Source organism: Phodopus roborovskii, unplaced genomic scaffold (genome assembly GCF_943737965.1).
Source record: "Phodopus roborovskii unplaced genomic scaffold, PHOROB, whole genome shotgun sequence".
NCBI lineage: Eukaryota > Metazoa > Chordata > Mammalia > Rodentia > Cricetidae > Phodopus > Phodopus roborovskii.
In genome coordinates, this window is record NW_026126447.1 from 20,732,827 (window position 1) to 20,753,551 (window position 20,725).

General features: G+C 45.5%; 1 protein-coding gene across 4 annotated transcripts in view; it reads right to left on the bottom strand.

The window, feature by feature from the left end:
- Positions 1-20,725, bottom strand: part of Slc24a2 (solute carrier family 24 member 2) — a 229,003-nt gene that overhangs the window by 32,678 nt on the left and 175,600 nt on the right. For all 4 annotated transcript variants that reach the window (XM_051188136.1, XM_051188134.1, XM_051188135.1 and 1 more), the window contains 2 exons: positions 5,935-6,033; positions 1,966-2,084 (listed from right to left, as the gene is read on the bottom strand). In XM_051188136.1, the coding sequence (XP_051044093.1) occupies positions 1,966-2,084; positions 5,935-6,033 (218 nt within the window). The remainder of the gene's footprint in view (positions 1-1,965; positions 2,085-5,934; positions 6,034-20,725) is intronic.

Below are 20,725 nucleotides of genomic sequence, written 5' to 3' on the forward strand. Positions count from 1 at the left end.
TCATCTCTTCCCCAGATAAAATCGATTTCTTTTCTTTTGGCAGGCTCCCAGAGCACTGTGCACAGAGACTTCCACGATCACTTTGGGCCACTATTAACTACCAAACGTTTGTCAGCTGACTTATTTATATTCTGTGTATACATAGACAACCCCTTTCCATTTTTACCTGTAAGGAATCCTTAAAGGAAGGGGGGAAATGCTGTTTAAGGAGCCAGTTTGGGCATATGATGTAAGTGCATAGCATGTGGCTCTGTGCCAAAGGCTCCTTTAGCTCTCACAATAGCAAGAATGAGGCAGTGTTTCCAGGATCCGGACTTTAAGGAGGAGGAGGGAGTGAGTGCCCAGTCAGGTTGGCCACTTGCCCTGTGGCTCTGGCACGAATCAGCAGGTCACACTGCAGTCAGCTGTGGTGATGACTTTTTGATAGCTTGACTGCTCTCCAGTCAAGCTAGCGCAAGCACACACATCTCTGCGTCTCCCTGCACTGAGACCTGGGGCAGCTCTGAGGACAGAGGTCAGCAAGTGTTTCGCTCCCCTGCAGCAAGGTCCCCCCTTGAAGGGACACAGATGTCCCTTGGCCAGCTAGATGGAGTGGCATGGTGATGAGGTGTCCCTCTGCACACCTGTGACTGTGCCAGCCCCGAGGGCAGCCAGATGTCCTTGGGGTTTGCCTGCTGCCACCACATGCTGCTTACCCATGTGGACATAAGCTGCTCTGCCAGATCACTGCTGGGCAGGCAGGAGGGTGAGGAGGCAGAGGACACAAGGGCAGACAGAACTGAGCTCTCTAGATAAATGGAGAGAGACTCTTCTAAATTGCTCTTAGAGATCAGGGCAACAGGTAAGAAATAACATGTTTTCCCCAGAGGGCAGACTGCCTCTGTTGCAGAGCATTTCCTGATATAAAGGAAAGAGGTGCTAGACTACACTGGCTGTAGGCTCCATTCTCTTTGTGGGTACTGGACAACCGCTCATTGAGGAAATTCGGGGACAAGACTGGCTTGCAAACTTTTGAGTGATGCTATCCAAAGTGTGGTCCTTTGGCCAGAAGCACTGTCATCACCGGGAAGCCCAGTCCACGCCACACCCTGGGCCTCAGTCCAGCACTCAAAAGTCAGAATCTACATTTATCATGGATGGCCTTCCCCATCTGCTCTGAGCAGTTGGAAGCGCCTTTCAAGTCTGTGCAGCTTGGATGGAAGGTACTTGCTTAGATGCAAAGCTGGGACCCCATGATGTAAGGTTCTGATTTATTTGATCAGGACAAGACCCAAATATCTAGTAAGCACCACATGGCTCTGCCCACTGTTTGAGCAACTGTGGTATTGCTCACAGGCAGTGTTCACAGCAGAAGGAGCCCAGGCACTGCATGGAGGCATGCCTGAGATGGAGTCTCAGCTCACTCTTCATAACTAGGTAACCCATTTAATCACGTCGTCTCACCCAGCTCGGCATCCTCAGCTGCACGGCGCAGGCACCAATGTCTGTACCTTCAGCTGGCAGGTGTGAGGATGGGTATTCCCATCTAGCACTATATATGGGCATGTAGTAGGTATTTGACAAATGCTAGGTGTTATTAATTACTTCTAGGAGGCACAGTTCATTCATTGGTTGTGGTTGAACAGTGGGTGGAGCTGAAGAATATTAATCTCAACCACTGAGGATGTCATGGAGTTGTGGTGACTATGAGTTTTCTGTTGTTTAGCACTGGCTTTAAAGACATAGCCATCATGCTTTATCATCCATTAGCCTATGCCCTTTCATCCCCAGACTCTGATACAGCTGCCCTTCCCCTGGCCCTAAGAAAACGGTGGCTTAGATAGTTTTGCATGTTCATTCAATGGACACAGAGTTTTCCCCATGTGAGGCCCTGGGAAAGACACACATACACGAATCAGTTCATCCTTGGTGTCCACACAGCTGGGAGCTGAGCCACCGAGGAACCTGTACTGTCATGCATCGTACCGGGGCATCTGTAGCTTCAATGCTGTGGGACAGGTTTCCGTTCTGCACAGGTTCCGAAGCTTCACTTGATGGTGTCATTTCAACCTCCGTGCTCGTGCTGTTGGGAAGTTCGATTTTTTCTGTGGCATAATTTAAACACAGAGAGAACAGTCAGAATCAATGGGCAAAAGGGGCCATTGTTGGAAAGAACGCTCTAAAATGCTGCCCCGGTGAGAAGAAGGCATCTGAGACCTGAGCTGGTGTTGGGCACTGGTGAAGGGTTTTCACCATTCGCCATGTGCTGCCTCGTGCTCTGGTTTCCACCACACATGACATCACTGGAGGCCCTCTCGGCTGCCATATGTGACAGGTCATGCAAGGACACAGATGCATATCTTTGGCATTTAGATACAGACTGAGATGGTTGCAACACCACAACCCCACCCCACAAGGGATGCTAGGCTGCACTCTGTCACCATCAGCCTGCTGTCTTTGTCAGGCCCCTTTTCCTCTGGGCTGGGACACCTCCTCTATGAAGTGACTGGTTCCTTGTGGCTGAAGGCCAGGCAGGCACTGCTTTCAGCTCTAATACTTTCAGTCTTCATGCTACAAAACTGCCAGTGCCAGGAGGGGAGGAGGGGGCACACCTGTCTCTTTTTACAATCCTGAGAACACTCATAGCACATTCTGCACTGGGTGTCCTGTTCCAAGAAAAGCAAGGGAGAGCTGAGGCAAGGAAGGAGGTCCAAGTATGTAACACTTCTCAGAGAGAGAGAGAGAGAGAGAGAGAGAGAGAGAGAGAGAGAGAAAGAGAGAGAGAGACAGAGAGAGAGAGAGGAAAGAAAGAGGCCACAGATCAGCAAGTGCAGCCATGTTATTCTGAGAGAGCAGAGGAGGCTTAAGGGCACTGCTTAGGCCCTGGGACTCTGTAACACCCGGAACCAAACGGGCCTATTTTTTCACTCTCCCTCGATAGCTTATGCTTTGTGACTGTCAGCAGATGCCTCGACCTCTGTAGCATTTGGATTCCTCACCTGTAGAATTTCAGCACTGCTAACAGTGTCACTACTACCATCATTACTACCGCTGCTACCACTGCTCCTTTTGCAGAGAGGTTGGAAAGCGCATGTAAAGCACTCAGAACAAAGCCTGGGCGGAGCCAGCAAGCTGGGAATGAATGATCTGAATCTCTGTCACTTCACTGGCCTTCTGCAAGGTATTTTTTTCCCCTAGGGCTAAGAGAAGGCACCTCCAGGTGACCAGTGTTCAGGCCCCATTAGGTTCGACTGGAACGTAAGTGGGAGTGAAATAGAAAGTCTTCCATTGAGGTGGAGAGATGGCTCAGCAGTCAAGAGAACTTATTCCTCTTTCAGAGAACTGGGTTCAGTTCCTTGCACCTATGTTGGATGGACCACAACAGCCATTAACTACCGTTCTAAGTGGTCCAGCACTCTACTCTGGCCTCTGAGGGCACCTGTGTGTATGTAGGGTACACATAGACACATTAAAAATGAATAGAAATCTTTTAAGTAAAGAAAAACAAAGGCACTAGCGCTGACTCTGCTCAGGGTCAGGGGGCAATGCTTGTATGGTGCTGAGTCAGGAGTCAGGGTTACTGGGTGCAGTCTGCTCAGCTGTGCTAGATGTGAACAATCACAGGGTGGGTGCTCAAAGAAGAACAGAAGGGTTTTTTTTTTTTTTTTCCCTCCACCAGCAATTTCAGAAGAACCAAATATTTCTGTCATCAATGCATAAGAAAACAGAGAGTTATGTGGCACATGCCTAAAATCTCAGCACTTGGTAGGTAGGTGTAGGAGGAGGATTGCCACAAGTTCAAGAGTTCAAGGCCAGCCTGGGTTATGTAGTGAGACCCTATTACCCGCCCCTACCCCAACAAAAAGAACTTCATAAAAAAATGTTTGACTTGAAGTCGTCAAATACTGGAAATACTAGGAAAATGTTCATGAATTCAATTGCAGTTTCCTGAGGCACAAATGATGGTATGGAAAGTTAGGAATTTGGGTTTGCCTGATTCATCCATGATGCATAGTGTCGGTAGTGTGGGATGCTTTGTTGCCCACAGCCACAATGAGTTATCTCAGCATGTTTCACTCAGTTATTTAAACTAAAGCATACTAAGTATCTGGGGGATACGAAAGACCTCATACACACCCAGTAGCAGATTGCTAAGGCCAGACTTGATTCCAGAATCATGGGATCCAAAGAAGTTTTAGATGTTCCAGGATAGACACAGACAAATAAGAACCTATGTAACAGGCACAGCCTCTGACTTGAGTGTGCTTTTAAACCACAGTCTTTATTGTCACAGAAAATATGAAAATACATCCTGTGGTTTCTTTGGAAAGCATTGATTTTCCATACACACTCTGTTTGGTTACCACATCCTTCACTGGTCCCATCAGCAGTGGGGTTCCTTGGAATTATATGTCATGGATGATTAAATCTAAGCCTCCAGTCACCAGTCTGCAAGAGGAGGTCTGGGACTGAACCCAGCCACATAAATCTCCTGGTCCAAGCTATTTCATCCCTCAAAAGTAAAACCAACAAGCAGAGTAGAAAAAGTAGCCTTTGTAACTGAACCCAAAATGCACATGCAGAGCTTAACCCGGCAATTGCTTTCCCCGATGACCTTAAAACACAAAATTAAAACTCTGTTACATCTAAAAAAAAAAAAAAAAAAAATGTGTCCAGGTTCAGGGAAGCAGAGGGGATAAAGCAAAAACCTGCAGTTCATAACCCAGCCCTAGACAAAATTTGAACTGATTTGGGTCCATGACTTGTGTCTGTTCCCTGGCTGCAAAATTTTGCCTGGGCTAGAATTCAGGATGGTAGGAGAGGCAGGAAGTCGTCTATGGAGTATTTTGAGGGCAAAACTGTTGAGATTTGTCTGTAGATAATTTTAGTTACTTGGGCAATAGCTTCGTTTACAGCATGGATCCAGATTAGGCTAAATTTAGTTTGAATTTAGAGTTGAGAGCTATATTATAGTTACAGACAGGAGAAAGGGAACATGATGCCCCAAGTTAAAATAAGATGCCTGAATGTCACAATCTGGTCACACAGGAGTTCTAGAAAAGTCAGCCAAGGCAGACCTGAGCTGATTTTGCCTAACTTAATTTTTTTTGACCTGTGTATATGTATGTGATGTGAGCACATGCGCACATGTGTTCATGCATGTGTGTGTGTGGGGGGGGAGGGGGTTGTATACCTGTGCACATGTGTATGAAGGCCAAAGGTTGATATCTACTTTATTTACTGAGGTGGGGTGTCTTGGGGAACCCAGAGTTTGGTAATTTGTCTAGTCTAGCTATCTATTTTGTCCTGGGGAATGTTCTGGCTCTTAAGTGCTGAGATTACAGGTGGGACCACCGCTCCCATCCAGTATTTATGTGAGTGCTGTGAATTTCAGTCTTCACATTTGGGCAGCAAACACTATCTGCTGATCCATCTGCCCAGGCCCCATATTGCTGAATTTTTTAAAAAGAGCATGGACTCAAAAGACTCTGTTGGGGTAAGTGAGTGGTAATTTGAGGGTGGGGGTGCAGTGAGCAGTATCATAGGTATACAATTCAATCTCCAGTTAAGGGTACATAAGCAGGGCACCCCCACCTCTGGCCAAACATCAATGACTTGGGTGTGCCTCTCTTCTATTTTTCGTTTTCTGAAACCAAGTGCTTGTCATCTCTTGAACAGAATGCCTGGTAATTTGGTTAGAATTACCACTCTCCACAGACTTCTCTTAGTGTTATTGGTGAACAGACGTGTCCATTCCTGCCCTGTCCCAAGGGGAGAAGAGGGACTCATTTCACTGTTTAGGAAGGGCCTGAACTGGCACTGGGTGGAAGTGCCTACATTGGGTTTTGTCTTTCTGTGTAACCCCTGCCAGCTTCCCTATGGATATCTCTGTCCCGCATTCTCCACCCCCTTTGCCCACCACAGAAGGGCAAAGGATGGATACCTCTCACTCACCCACATGATTGGCAGCCCCGTTCTGCCTCTCATTCTCATCCACTTGGCATTTCTTCTTGGCAATCTTGTGGAGAATTGAAGCTTTTTCTCGGAATCTCCCTGAAGCAAGAGAAAGTGTGAGGAGAGAGACAGAGTGAGGGCCAAGGATCGCCAGAGCAGGGCTGTGGCCTCTCCACTTAGGTTGTATCACAACAGTGACTACACACTCCATCCGACCCAAATGTCTTTCATCCTGTTTTCTTACCAGGGTGGACATTTCAGCCCCCTTCGCAGAGAGCTGCAAGCTGCTGAACCATAGGGGAGAGGTGTGACTTAGACCTCTTCCTCCCCTCCCAGGTGCTCATAAATGCACGAAAACATCAAGTATTCCCCCCCCTTTATCCCCCCCCCCTTACAAGGCTGAAGATCCACAGCTGTTTTGGAATTAGATGCTCATCCCAGATTTGCTTTGGACAATGGCTGGGAAGGAAAGCCAAGCCCAGCAATCTTTCGACTTGACTTTGGTTTTCAAGCATTTGTCATTATTGGAGCTTCCAAAGGAGTCAGGGACAGACACCACAGCTCTCCAGATAAGCCGAGTCAGCTGCAATTAAAGCATCAAGGCCGAGACGGATTCCATTTGGGGATTTAGGGCAAAGAATGATCAACCGGGCATGTTGGTGATGAGACACTTTGGGGAAGGTGCTGGGAAAAAGCATCCATGCTCAAAGCCATTGCTGTAAACAGCTGTACCACGAGCGCAGCCTCTCATTTCTCCTTCATTATTGACGTAATTAATGGGTAAGTGCATGCGGTAAGCACACAAAATAGGCATGCAAAGTGTAGCCATTAGGGACACGAAACACATCTCTCTCTTTCAATCTTTCATTTTCTTCCGTGGGAACACTCAAGGTACAAAAGATTCTCATTTTAAACTAACTGATTACTGCCTAGATTCCAGCATGACGAGTCACTCAAAATATCTTCAGCCCCCCAATTTTCTCCTAAACTTTTTCTTATTATCAGGGGATCTTATTCTACTTTTCTAGTCAGAAGCAAATCAAATGAAAATATTTCTCTTGGAGAAGGCGTCCTCCAAGTCTGGGCATGGCCAGGCGAGCACCCAGGCCTCTTCCTTTGCCGTGTATTGGAATCATGACAGGTTCGAATGAGGGCTTCTATGACAGACTCAGAGTGATTGAACTATAAATGCCTAGGTGAAGGTGAAACAGGATGGGGTGGGTCATTTCTGCTCACAGCCTCATTAGCTACTCATCTAAATCTCCTTTAAAAAACTGTGTTTTGAGCAACATCATAAACTCGTGAATTTAACTTTATTTTGTTTCAATCCATTGCATTTTTAAAACTTATATGTATGCTATGGCATCCATGTAGGAGATCAGAGGACAACTCATGGGAATTAGTTCTCTCTTTCTACCATGTGGGTCCCAGAGATGGAAGTCAGGTTGTCAGTCTGGGTGGCCAGTACCTTTACTCACGAAGCCATCTTGCCAGCCCTTATCTACATTTCTTATTATACAAAGATGTCAGTCTAGGCAATGAGCGTGCAGCACAACTGTACTTTCAAAGGCATGGGGGGGGGGGCAGAGGCCATGAGAAGCAGGTTAGAATGTGGTTTAGACAGAGGGATAGCTAACTTTGATGGTCAACTTGACAGGGTAAGTGGTATGGAGGCAACTGGTCTCTTCGACACCCACTGTGTCTGTGAGTGCATTTTCAGAGAGAATAGATTGTGATTACTTCAGCTGCAACTGTGACTTAACTCCATTGTTGGTAGGCCAGTGAGGTGGTAGCACCGTGGCAGGAAAGATGTCATTGGAGGAAGATTTGCATTTTCAAGTAATAGCTAGATCCTAGCTCTTGCCTGGTACTTCTCTTTGTTTCCGGGCTCTATGCAGTAAGCAGCCTTTGCCACAGTCTTCCACTGTCATGATGCTCTGTTTCCCCTTGGTCCAAGTAACAGGACCAGATGATGAGGGATGGAGCCAGGATAAATCACTGTCACTGTGATGGAGAACTGACCAACTCAGACCACAAGGAATGGGAAGAATGAGGCAATGGGCAGGCGCTCATTCTGGAAGGTGGCTTGAACTTGTGTTTCTATTTAATCTCCATGGAAAACTGTGGAAAGAAAAGGGGAGAGGGAAAGACACTCTGGGGACTAGGAAAAGGGATGGGCTGCGGGGAGTAAAAGGGGGCATGGAAAGGAAGAGAAAAGAGAAAGAAGAATATGAAGGAGGCAGGTAGAGGTGTGACTGCCTGGTGGTGGCCCAGCATGGCTGCCAGCACTTCCTGGCTGCTGGCTGGAGCCTTCTCTGAGCCTTAAACAGATGGGGAGGGTGTCCTTTAGGACCCTGCAACCTTAAGCCTAAAGGGGCTACTCTGCGTGAAAGACAAGCTCAAGAAATTCCCTAATCCTGTGTTTTGTGCCCAGGGGAGCCAAAGGAGGTTTTGAAATTTCACTGGTGTTTGGGCAGACAAAAACATCTTTCTGCTATGGTGTGTGTGGGATTCACCTTTGGGCTTACATCACAATGTAGGTCTATGAAATGTACAGATCAAACACAAAAAAACGTTAAAGCAGACAAGGATGTGGGAAAAGCAAGCTAGGCTAACCTAGCCCAAAAATGCCCTCAAGTCACAAATCACAGCTGAGAAGGGGCACCCAAAAGCATGGATTGCCCATGTTCACAAGGTTCCTTCCACAGCTCATATATGTGCCAGACAGAAATGGTTAAAAGAATGGAATGCTGATGATGGTACCCTTGTCTAAAGGATTTTCTCTTGAAGCTTAGTTTTTAGCAAGGTTGGCTCTCACAGAGCCCACCAAGGAAATGTAAGCTTGGTTCAGCTCCTTGGATTGGTGCTTGAGCTTCAGGGAACCCTCTAAAATTCACCTCAAGTGTTAGGCCCACATTTAGGCGGGGGAACAGAGGGATGGGCATAAGAAAAATGCTGTTTTGTGTCTGGTAAGAAAGAATAGAGACACCATTGAATACTTTCCAAGGTGAGCCACAGAGTGATTTATTTATTTATTTTTAGCCTGAGTCAAAGCAGCCTTAAAAATATCCCCGGCTGTGGTGCAAACCCTGAAGGTGTTGTCTTTTTATATAGCTACAGATATTTGTATACTTAGAAGCCTCGGAAATAGCAAACTGGGCCTGCATCGTGAGGCACCTACGTCAAACCTGGTACACAATTTTAGTATAGTTTGATCTGAGATGTGCAAGAGTACCAGCTGAGTGTCCTCGCAGGAGGGTGTGTGAGGGGGTGGCCGGGGAACTTGGAAGGAAAAGATGGGAGCTGGGAAATGAGAACGAACAGAGAAACACAGCCACCCAGATCATTGGCTGGGTCTGTGCAAGCTGAAACTGGAGTCCCATGTCCCGCTGAGAAAAAACCTAGAGGTCTGTTCACTCAAGGGGAGTAGTAGTCTTGGCTTCTGTCCTGCTGTTAATTAATTAAAACAACCCCTTGGAAATCCCTTCACATTTCCCCCACCAAGCCTGTAATAGGCAAGTGTCAAAAGGGACCCTTTAGGTTTGTGATCAGATTCAGACTGTTGCAGCCTGAGGTTCAGCAATACGGGGCAGGGAGAGACAGACGTAGGGGGAGCCAGTCACTTGGAGAGGGAAAATAAATGGGGGGGGGGAGGGGAGAGGAAACTTTAAAACAAGTCTTTTCAAGTCTATTTCTGTGTTTTCAATTCTGCCTTTCCTGTGCCTTTCTTTGAAGTTCAGGGCTTGGCAGGTAGCTTTGAAAGCCAAAGGGCATCCGAGCTCCTGCCCGCCCCCCCTCCCCCCAGGCCCATCTATGGCTTCTTTGTCTTTCCTTGTGGAATCAGGCAGACAGGCCCTCCTCATTCTGACAGGGCTTTGACAGAACTGAGGTGGTGCCACCGGTTGTCCCAAGAGCCTCTCTTTTACAGCAAATCAGGTTTTTTTTTTTTTTTTTTTTTTTTCTGTTTTCACATTATTTCAGCTCACTTCTCCCTCCAGCCCTCCCTTCCCAAGTCCCACCAAGCCCCTCTACAGGAGCAGTTCAGCCAGCTGGTGTGTTCCCTCCTCCCCTTACCTCTCACCCCCAGGGATAGATACATTAGGTCATATTAATTCTTTCTTGGTTAAAAGGTCTGCAGTGCATCTCCAGGTCAGAGTTGCCCCCAGGGCTCTCTCTCATCCCTGACCACCCAGACCTTGTCCCCACTCCCTTCTTGCTCTGCCCTGAATAGGCTAGCCCCTTCCCTGTTTCTTGAGAACACTGTGCACCCTTTATCTTTGGCCACGACACTAGCTGGCCTGCTCTGTGCAATGCCCAACACCCCACTCCCAATTCCTCTCCTCCCCCAAACCAGAGGCTCACTGTTTCATCTTCTTCTAGTATCTGTTCAAATGTCACTGTCTCACCCTGGCCTCCCCGAGCAAACCTTCTCTAGCATAGGAAATGCTAGAGATAGGAAATCCCAGCTTACTTCCTCAGAGGCAGCTATTCCCATTATTGTTATTACTGTTGTTTACCTATTGTTTTCTACGGGCAGAAAAGCTGGGCGAGGGCAGAGCTTGTTACCATTGTTCCTTCTTGCTGCATTCTCAGCATTCAGCAGAACTCAACGAATCTTGTGCTCATGGTCTCCAGGCAAGTAGATAAGGCTAGACTTTCCCTCTTATTGACCATAACCTAAACTCAGGCCTTTCGGAAACTTCCAAGGTTATAGTTGTGCTGGAACAGAGAGATGTCCCAAGCCGAGAACTTTCTAGTGACAACTAGGAGATAACTGGGGTACAGTGAGTACTTATAGTCCAGTGATGAAAGGTTGAGCCCATCCGTTTCCCCATTCTGTGAATTTCCACAGCCAGCCCCCAGGCCCCCCCCCCCCCGCCACCTCCCAAAGAGTCTTTGGGATGGAAGAGAAGGTTTGGGAAATGTGAAGATCTGGGGAGAAAAGGCTGGGCCCTGCCCATCCTTTATGAAGTGGATCCTCACTTACTAGGAACTAACTTGAAGGTTTCTCTGTTGGTACCCACCTCAACCTGTTCAGAATCATGGCCTTGTCAGCTTCCTAGACACATACCCATTTTCACCACTAGAGGGCAGACTTCACCGAGACGGGGCCTTCTCCCAGCTATCTTCTGTCCCTCAAGAATGCCAGGCTTGGGGGATGGATCAGTGGTTAAAAGCAACAATTCCAGGCTCACCAGATGCACATTGCAATGAAACCCTCCCTGTACAAAACTGGCTGTCCAGAGAAGCTTCCTCTCAAGCTAGCCTTGGAAATCTAGTGTTTGGTGGGCTTGTTTGGTGGGCTCCTGGTCTGGTGGGCTTGTTTGTCTGGTGCTCCTGGAGCATTCAGCCTGGATTATTAGTCACAAGGACTTCAGTAGAGGCCTTCTCGATGGCCAGCAGGGGGTGTGTGGAAGCTTGGCGAACAAAAGTGAAAAGCCCCTTGGCACAGAGGCTACCTAGCAGGCAGAGTGGACGAATGGCTCGGATTCTTATTAGTCTTATTAGTCTTAATAGTCACTGGCTTGATTTTTATTCTTTGAAGAAAAATGTTAGATTTTTTTAAAATTTAAAGACTAATAATTTTATCTTAAACAAAACATAGCATTTTATTCATCCCTAAGTCTGTTTTTGAAATACAGTGTCTGAATTATTTCTCTCCTTCTGAGAATCATCATGTTTACAATCTATTATGCTACACTGACATTAATGAAACTAAATTACCACTGTAAACAGTCTTTAGTCAATTGTCAGTGAACTACATAGTAGAACATATATGACCAACTTAATTCAATTGTCATTACATACATACATACATATATGATCATATGTGTAGATCTGTAATGAATGAGAAAACACATCTGTCCAATATGAATTTATCATGTTACATTCCTGAGCTGGTTACCTCATTATGGGGAACATGAGCACACTTTTCTAAACACATTGAAATATTTCCAGTGTTTTACAAATGTTGATATTTAAATACTGACGTTTCTATTTTTAATGTTCCCAGTTTATAGACTTTCCTCTCACAGACATGGTATCATCTTCAGTCTTCACTGTCTGCTTCTTCTCTCAAGTTCAAGGTCATGAAACAGTCCCTTTTGGACCTTCATTTCCTGCTGGCACTGCCCTTTCATAGTCCCCTTGCAGGTACCCCACTTGGAAGAGCTGGCTGTGCTGGTGCCCATGTCCTCAGCTTCCTTTGTTCACACGTGAACTCTGCACCTGCTGTCCAACAGCATCTCCCCAGGAAACACACCTTTGCTCATCATCATCATCATCATTATTTTTGTCTCTATATGACCAGATTTCTCTGTAGCATTTGACTTCCCTTACCCTATCCTCAAAATCGTCTTTAATTTTCCCAAACCCTAAGGGACCTCTTCAAATGCCAGTAATCCTGAGAACCCCTTCTGGTCTGTCTTCCTCTTTCTGTCTTCTTTCTGGACCCAGAGCTAACACCCCATCAATGCCAAACACCTTTTGACTCTACCTTTGAATGCTAAGCCTCCTGAGCTGCTGTTGGCTCTACATCTTCACTGGATTCCAGTTGTTTTCAAAGTGCCTCCTGCACCCCCGTTCATGTCCTGAATGGCTCCCAGTGCTCCATACTAAGTGGTTTTTCTTACTCTGCCAGATTCCATCTTAGGTGTCACAGCCTTCAGGGATCTCTTCTATGTCCAGCACATTGCTGTCAGAGACCCTTCCAAATATTTTTCTGACCTCCCTAGGTAGCACATGGACATCCAGCACAGGACAGCATATCTGTTCCCCAATGCTAGGCTTGCTCTCTGGGGATTTGTGGATAGGGAGCCATTACTATAAACAACAGAGACAAGGGTGCTAATGGATTGGCAAGGAGGAGCTTAAATTGCTGTTTCAAACTTAGTCCTCACTTTACTTTTGGGGAGTGGGCAAGAAAGATGGAAATCACCCAGAGGTACATGGCAGTAGCCTCGGGGGACTGCTTAAGTTCACACTTCTGTAGCTTTCTAAAGTTTAGCACACTAATAGATTATGTTGTCATCTTTGAAAGTGATAGCTAACGAAATTCAGGGAAATTTGAAGTTTACAAGCTAAAAGCCTTGTAGCAGGTTTTACTGCAGTGTTTCAGGAGAACTGGCGCCCCTGGCGAGGCTGGGAAGCTGATGCTTGTTAGCCTATCAGGGAGCCTGCTGTTTCAGGAACCTTATTCTGAGTCTTGGGCAAAGAGCACTCAACAAAGCCTGATTCTTGGATTTGGATTTCTGAGCTAGGTGGGCTTGCCTACGGAAGCTTTATAATCTGTCTTGGTTTCCATCACCTGGGTCCTTGGAGAGAGCCAAGAGACGAATGGATGAGAGTCACTATTGACAAAGTGGGTTGCACACCCAGAGACCTGCCAACAGTTAAGCCAAGTATTTCCTAACAGGTGCCGGGTCTTGTTCTAGGCAGCTCATTAAGGCTCGGACCTGGAGTATGTCTCTGCAAACTGGTTAAAAAACCCACAGACTAACAAAAACCTCTTTCTGTTGATGGAGGCAGTATTCCACCCAATGATTTATCTTGATGTAAAGTAAAAGTCATTAGATTTGTTAATACTTAATCTGCAGCAGTCACTATTTTGTGGCTTTTTAAATGTAATCTATTGCCACCTGGCTTTCTTGTGTATAAGGATCTTCACTTACTAGAGTTCCTAGCTTTTCTGTCCCCCCCCATTCCCCACCCCCTTGAACTGCAGTCTGATACCTGCATATCTTGTGGGTTTGCAACAGAAATGCCAGCATTAGGCCAGAACTCCTTAACTGAAGGTGCAGAGGCTTATGATTAAAATAAAAACAATTCAGTTCATCTTAAGTTCACTATGCTTAAGTGAACATGCCAGTTTCCTTTGGGAACCCTTCCTTTCTCCCTTCCTTTGCCCCTCTGTCCTTCCGTCCCTCTGTCTCTCCCTCCCTCTCTTCCTTCTTTTCCTCTCATTTCCTTCCTTCCTTCCTTCCTTCCTTCCTTCCTTCCTTCCTTCCTTCCTTCCTTCCTTCCTTCCTTCCTTCCTTCCTTTCTGAGCACGGTTGTCTTCCATGCATGTCTGTCTATACACCTTGTATGTGTCTGGTATTCATTAAAGCCAGAAGAAGGTGTCGGGTCCCTGGGGACTGGAGTTACAGATGGTTGTGAGACACCATGGGAATTGAACACAGGTCCTTGGGAAGAGAAGCCAGTCCTCTTAACTGCTGAGCCGTCTCCCCAGCCCCTCTTTCTGTCTTTTCAGAGAGAAAGAGACAGAGCTCCATGTGTGTTGGGGGAACAATTAATTCAGAATAACAGTATTCCGGTTTGACTGATGAAGGCAAGGCAACCTAACATCGTGGGCTCTAGGGATGTCAGAAACAGACAGGGTGAGGCATCCACAATTTGCCTTCTGCTGCCATTTAACACCTTCTACATATGCAGTGTGGCAAAATCTGCCTGAGCTTGCCAAGTCTGATCTTTCTGCTTTTACTGCTGACAGTTTAGATCAGGAAAATAAGATGCAATGCATTTGAGCAGCAGATGTATTCTCACAGGAAGAACTCCCTGGTCCCAGACTTCAGGATGATGGCAGCTTTGCCCACAGGGCTGGGGCTAGTCTCTCTGATAGATCCAGTGCCTGGCACTAGCTGCTTAGCTTGGTTATGCACGTTTGCTGTTTGTCTTCGTAAGATCTAGTCCCAGGGAGACACTTGCCAGAATACATCCCTGAAGAAGTCATAGTGAGTTCAGACACTGGTTTTCTGGATGAAGTCCAGCCTTCCAGAAAGCATCTGTTCAAGTACCCCCAAATTCCCTGGCCATGGAAGGTCGGACTGGATGGAGTTAACCATGAACTGGAATGGATGAAACATAACACAATACTGGAAATGGTGTCTGTGCATGGGCTCCTGCCTTGGTCACTGGAAGGTAGAGAGGGCAATGGCGCCTGTGCACAGTGGGGAGCAGCCTCCCTCACTGGATGGTAGAGAGGTAGCCCGTAGTGTCCTTTGCAGACTATCTATGAGGCTGTCAGAAGTCTGGATGAGGAAACTGGATGTTCTGGGTGGGAGGAAAAGCCTTGTCACTTAACTTTGAGAGGGCAACCACTTCACCCACAGTAGCACCTTGGCTTTAACTCTACTAAAAACCCATGTTTCTAAAACAAGTAGTTAGACGGTAGCTCTATTACAAAGTCTATCTGCTTTGCAATGGAGTCAGGAACCATCTCTCTCCAAAGGGCTTATTTAAATCTTGCCTTTGAGGCTCTCCCAGGCACTATGAATGGGAGCATAAGTTGGTGCCGCCATTCTGGAGGGTAATTTGGCATTGTCTTTCAGAATGTGGGATATGTGGGCATGCTTTTTGATCTGGCATTTCTGTTTTCAGATATTTGTATTATGCGTATGCATCTACATTATAGCATTTACAATATGGGCCCAGAAAAGGACCACCCAACATTGTTACAACAACAAAGTGAATAAAACAAAACGGAAATATCTCAAATGTTCATCTGCAGGAGGCTGACTAAATCTACCATGAAATAGCCATGTAGCAAAATACCATGTAGCTGCTAAAAAAGAATGGGGAATGTCTGAATATTCCAATATATACAGGTGTCCAAAGTGTAGTTAATAAACAAAAAACAGTTAGAACAATGTACTCAATGTGTAGGCTTTTGCTAAAGAAGTGATTCTATTTCTCTAAGGGATTAGGTGATTACAGTGTTTCTGTTTTTACTTTTGTGTGTAAGTAATGTCTTTCTAAAACATAGCTTTAATGAATTTAAAATTAACTTGCGATTAAAGGTTTCCACTTCGGTAAAAGTTTGGACTAGTAATAAAAAGGGAAAAACAGCACCTCCTATTCTTTCAAAGGTCTGGCAGCTGCTGTACTTCTTGTGAACTGGACCAAACAATATTAAAGATTTTTACTTTAGGTGTGTGACATGGGAAGCACTTACTACCTCCCAGCTTGACCAGCTACAGGGTTAGGTGTTCAGAGGCTGGAGTAGATGGTAAGCCATCGAGTGATGTCATCCTTCCTAGAGGAAAGTCATAAATACAAGTAAGGGGTATTGGGTGTCCATCATCTGAACACTCCTCTCCAGAGAAGGGGACTTGTATCTTTCTAAACCAGGTCACTCTGCTAAGGATGCTAAGCAACATCCTGTCGTCTCAGTAGAATGTCTGCATCATCTCAGCATCTGGACCACATCTCCAGATGGCTTGGAATACTTCTAACCTGACGTAACCTCCCAGTGCTGGATACTGCAAACTTCCACTGTCCTTGACTTCTCCTCCGCAAGCTTTGTTTCATTTCTCCTAAATCAGACACTATACACAGATGTCCTCCTTTTACCATAGCCTTTGAAACAACATCTCTACTCTGTCCCTGCTGTTGGAACATCTCTTCAGCCAGCAACCCCACCACCTCAATACCCTAAAGCACTACCTAATCCCCCTTTTACTTCCCCCTAAGACCTTAAACCTTTTCATCGTGGTTTTCTCCACCATTACTCCTGCTGCCAATCACACTAACATGACAGCATCACACAGGAGAGCCACCCTTAGCTCCTAACTGCTAATCTACACATTTCAAGACATATTTCCTGTCAGTCACTTACTGCTCCACTGTTTTAAAGCTACACCTCATCACTACCAATGTGTCACGGCCTCCCAGGCTGGCCTTCCTACCACAGCAATGCCCTCTTCTCACTGGTCCACTCATTGCTACTGCCATCTGTTAACTGCCCCCTTTGGGATGCTTTCTTCCCTGGCTTTTTGGGACATCTTCCTCACCTGGAAGCGTTCCTACCTGGGCCCCCTCTTTCTTTGTAGATTCACAACTTTGAAGTCACCAAAGCTCAGTCCGTGGCCATCTTTTCCCATTCTCAAACTGTATAACTTTAAAGAATAGGACTTGCAAATGTACATCTACACATCTGTCTGACTGCTCTCCCAAGCTCAGCCGTTTATGAAACCCTTCTCAGTATCACTGCTCGGTTGTCTCATGGGACTCTCAAAGTTACCACATGCGCTTGGTTTCTCAAATATAGCTGTCCTCACCCACACACAGGGGTCTGAAAGTGGGATCACGAGCCTTCAAATTGCCCGTCAATGTCTCTTCCGTTTTCACTTCCTAATGACTTACTACTTAATTATTAAGGGCAGTAGTTTACCAGGCTTTAAAGAAGATCTGCATTTCCAGTCTGCTTGAAAGTAGCCACGTGATAAGGTTTGCCCGTGCAATGCTAGGTTCATAGGAATAAGTGATGGTGGGGAGAACAGTGGAGGAGGACTAAAGTCTGAACGTTTTATTGAAAAGACTTTCAGAGAGGGTCCCTTGAAATAAAAAGAAAATATCTGAGGGGGAGGGCCATGGCTATCTGAGGGATGTGGGGCTGTGAATATTTGAAGGGGTGGGCTGGGAATAGCTGACAAGGAGTGGGAATTTTTTGGAATAATTTTGACATTTACACCGTCTGGGACTACGGATGTGATGCTGGGGCTTGGGCAGCAGACATCTTGGACTATGAGGTACCCTTAAAGTACCTTAGGGTGTTGAAGCAGCAGGGTGGGTAGAAGGAGGCTGGGTTTTGAATTATTGTAGGGCTACCACATGTTCCTGGTCCTACCCTTGAGAGAAAAATGAACTTCCACTTGATTAAGATGTCATTAATTTAATTTTTTTTGCTATTTATTGTTGAGGAAATCCTTTCTGATAATATGAGTGTATATAATACAGTCAATAATTAAAGCAACAATTAAAATGTATAGGAAAGGCAACAATTAACCCAAGGACTTGTTTTATCTCTATGGTGTTAGAGGATGTATCTTGGGCAATGGAGAACACTCTTGAACAGTATTTCAAAATCCAATTGTCTTTGAAAGGGAATCGTGTTAGCTCACAGCAGCTAAGAACATTGGATGGCTGAAGTACTAAGAGAGTGCTTGGTGCTTTTGTTTCTTTGAAACAATGGGTTTAAAAAAAATACCTAGCCACATACATGGTATAGCATCCCATGGAAGACATTAGTAGTTTGTAGGTTAGGTAAAGGAGCTGTTAATTGCCACGGAACAGGCTTAATTTCACCATTTTTGTTCTCACTATCACAAAGTTTTCTGCCCTACTTTAACTTATACAAATGAACAATGACTGCTTCTTTTAAACAGTAACGAAACCTTCTCTTCTGCAAATGGTTATGTTAAGTGGCAATGGATTCAGGACAATGCGATGCAAGCAGTTTTCACCACATATTACTGCTTTCAACAGTGTCAGTCAAGGAAACTGCCCAGCTACCTACCTGTCTCTATAAAATGCTGATTTCCAAAGAGCAGAAATGATTACTTATGTATATTGCCTTTGCTTTAAATCCATCATATAAACTGGGGCTTGGGAAAGTAGGTCAGTCTGGGATAGAATACTTGCCTAGTATGCTTGAGACATTGGGTTTAGCTGGAAAAAAATGTTGAGCTAACTTTTTTCTTTTGTACATTTGTTAGTTTATTTATTTATTGGGTGAAGTAGGGCTTGTGCCATGGCGTGTATCTAGAGATCAGAGGACAATTTGTGGGAATTGATTCTTTCTTTCTACCATGTGGGTCCTGGGTATACACCTTGAGACATCAGACTTGGTACCAAGTGCCTGTACCTACTAAGTCATCTCACCATCGCTGAAGTAGTTTATACACTTGCATTTAGAGCAATGTTGAGGGAAGAAGTCTGTAGTGGCATCTTGTTCCACCAGTGGTCTTGGGGTGGTGTCTGCACACCTGAAGCCACACTCCTAGGATTCATCCACCACCCCAAGTCATGATCAGTTTATTGAGAATTCTCCAATGTGAGAAATGAACTATGGATTGCTCACTTTAAAGATCTGAAGTTGATCTTCCATGAATATGCAGTATTATTGTCTAAGGAGACAAGGAGATAGAGTGTCCTCCCTCTCTCTCTCCTCCCCTCTGTCTGTCTGTCTGACTGTCTTCTCTGTGTAGCTGAGGTCATGGAAATACAACAATTAGGGTCATTCAGCAGAGTTTCCATGAATATCTTGTTCCAGAAGCAAATACAGTCCTGGGAAAAGCAAAGCTCACTAACCTGTCATGCTTATAAAATTCCTCCTACACAGCTTGTATTAAGGGGACACATTGGTTAGACAGCTTATCATCTTGGAACACAGGAGTGAAGCTGTGGAGGCAATGTTTGATGGGGGCAAGTCTGGGGCTTCAGGGACTCTGCCTGCTCCAGGTTCCCAAGGCTGAGAGATGGACCTTGCTGAGTGTTCCAGGATTAATGTCTTACAGCCTTTATCTCTCATGTCTCTCACTAGGCATAAATTCTCATAAAGACTGTTTTTGACAGCCACAGGTCCTGATCCTACCCTAGCACCCTACCCTAGCACGGTATCCATCCTCGTGTTGATGAATAGATGTCTTGTGCTGTTGCATCTGTTGGGGCACTTTGTTACAGAAACAAAAAGAAACAAGGTGGCAGACACTATGACTTTGACTCGAATGTCAGTGCTCCCAGAGCCACCTGCACAAGGCAGGGCTTTGGTGTGATTTGTACTGAGTTCAGGCCCCACACCATCACTTCCTGTCTCTATTCCCAGGTGAGTCACTTTGCTCCTTGGAACCTCAGTTTCCTCAAGTACTAAGATACTTCTGTGAACCTTGATTTTTTTCCACTGTCATTACAGTCTACCTGTGTAGTCATGATGCCGGGGAGACAATACAAAGTTTACACAGCCCATGGGGCTGCACCCAGCAGGTGAAAGCGACTCAAAATGCTGGAGTAGCCTCCCTGTTTCATCTTCCTCTTGGGCCAGTCAATTGGTCCTTGCTGTCTTCCTCCTCCAGTTTATCCTATGTCTGTTGACCTTCTAGGGATCATTCATAGACCATCTTTCTGGTAAAAATCTTCTCTCTTCCTTACTGGAAGATATTTTCTTCTACGTCATCTTCTGAACTTCTCTGGTGTTTACCATTTTCTTCCTGGTGCCCTCAGTCATTCTCTGTTATTGTTTACCTTCGTCTATAAGTTTCATAGGGACCAACTGCCTGCTCTCCAATCTTGTTTCTTCAGAGTACCTAGTAGGATGCCTAGCACAAGTAGGTGCTCAAAAATAATGTGCCAGCTAGGGCAGTTCTGTGTGTGTAAAAATCCCCATTCCATTCTTCTCTGGAGACAAGATGACATGTATAACGCAACTTCCCATTTGATCCATTCAAGGGGGACAAACGGGATTTGCTGCGAGCAGCTGACCTTACATCATGTCTAGAGAATCCCTGTAAATAGTTGTAAATGATGACTCATCACATGAGCTAATAAAGCCTTACTGGAGGACTAGCCACAGTGCCAATGCCTGTGGAAATGGAGTGGAGTATTTCCCAAAGGTGGTGAACCCATAGTTATTGCCCCAAACACCTCCATCTTTACTACACTCCCTTAAATTGAACAGCATGGAGAGTTTTAAATTACAGTCATGATTATTATTTTTAAGTGAGAGATGAGAAGTCCTTGAGAATATGTCTATTGTCATCTTTGAGGGATCTAATTTGACTCTGGGTCTCTTTGATGGAATTTAAGAATTAGGTTTAAGCCAAATTTGACTTGTCCTGTTCAATAGTGTGGTCTGAGAGGGCTGAACAGATTTTACCATTTCAGAGGTTTTCATTCCAGATGAGGGTTAACCTCAGGTAGCATTTCCAGGATGTTCCCTCAAGAAGATCCACTTAAGAAAGATTTCTCTGACCAAAACAGCCTGAGAACCCTGCACACCTGAGCCCTCTGTGTGATC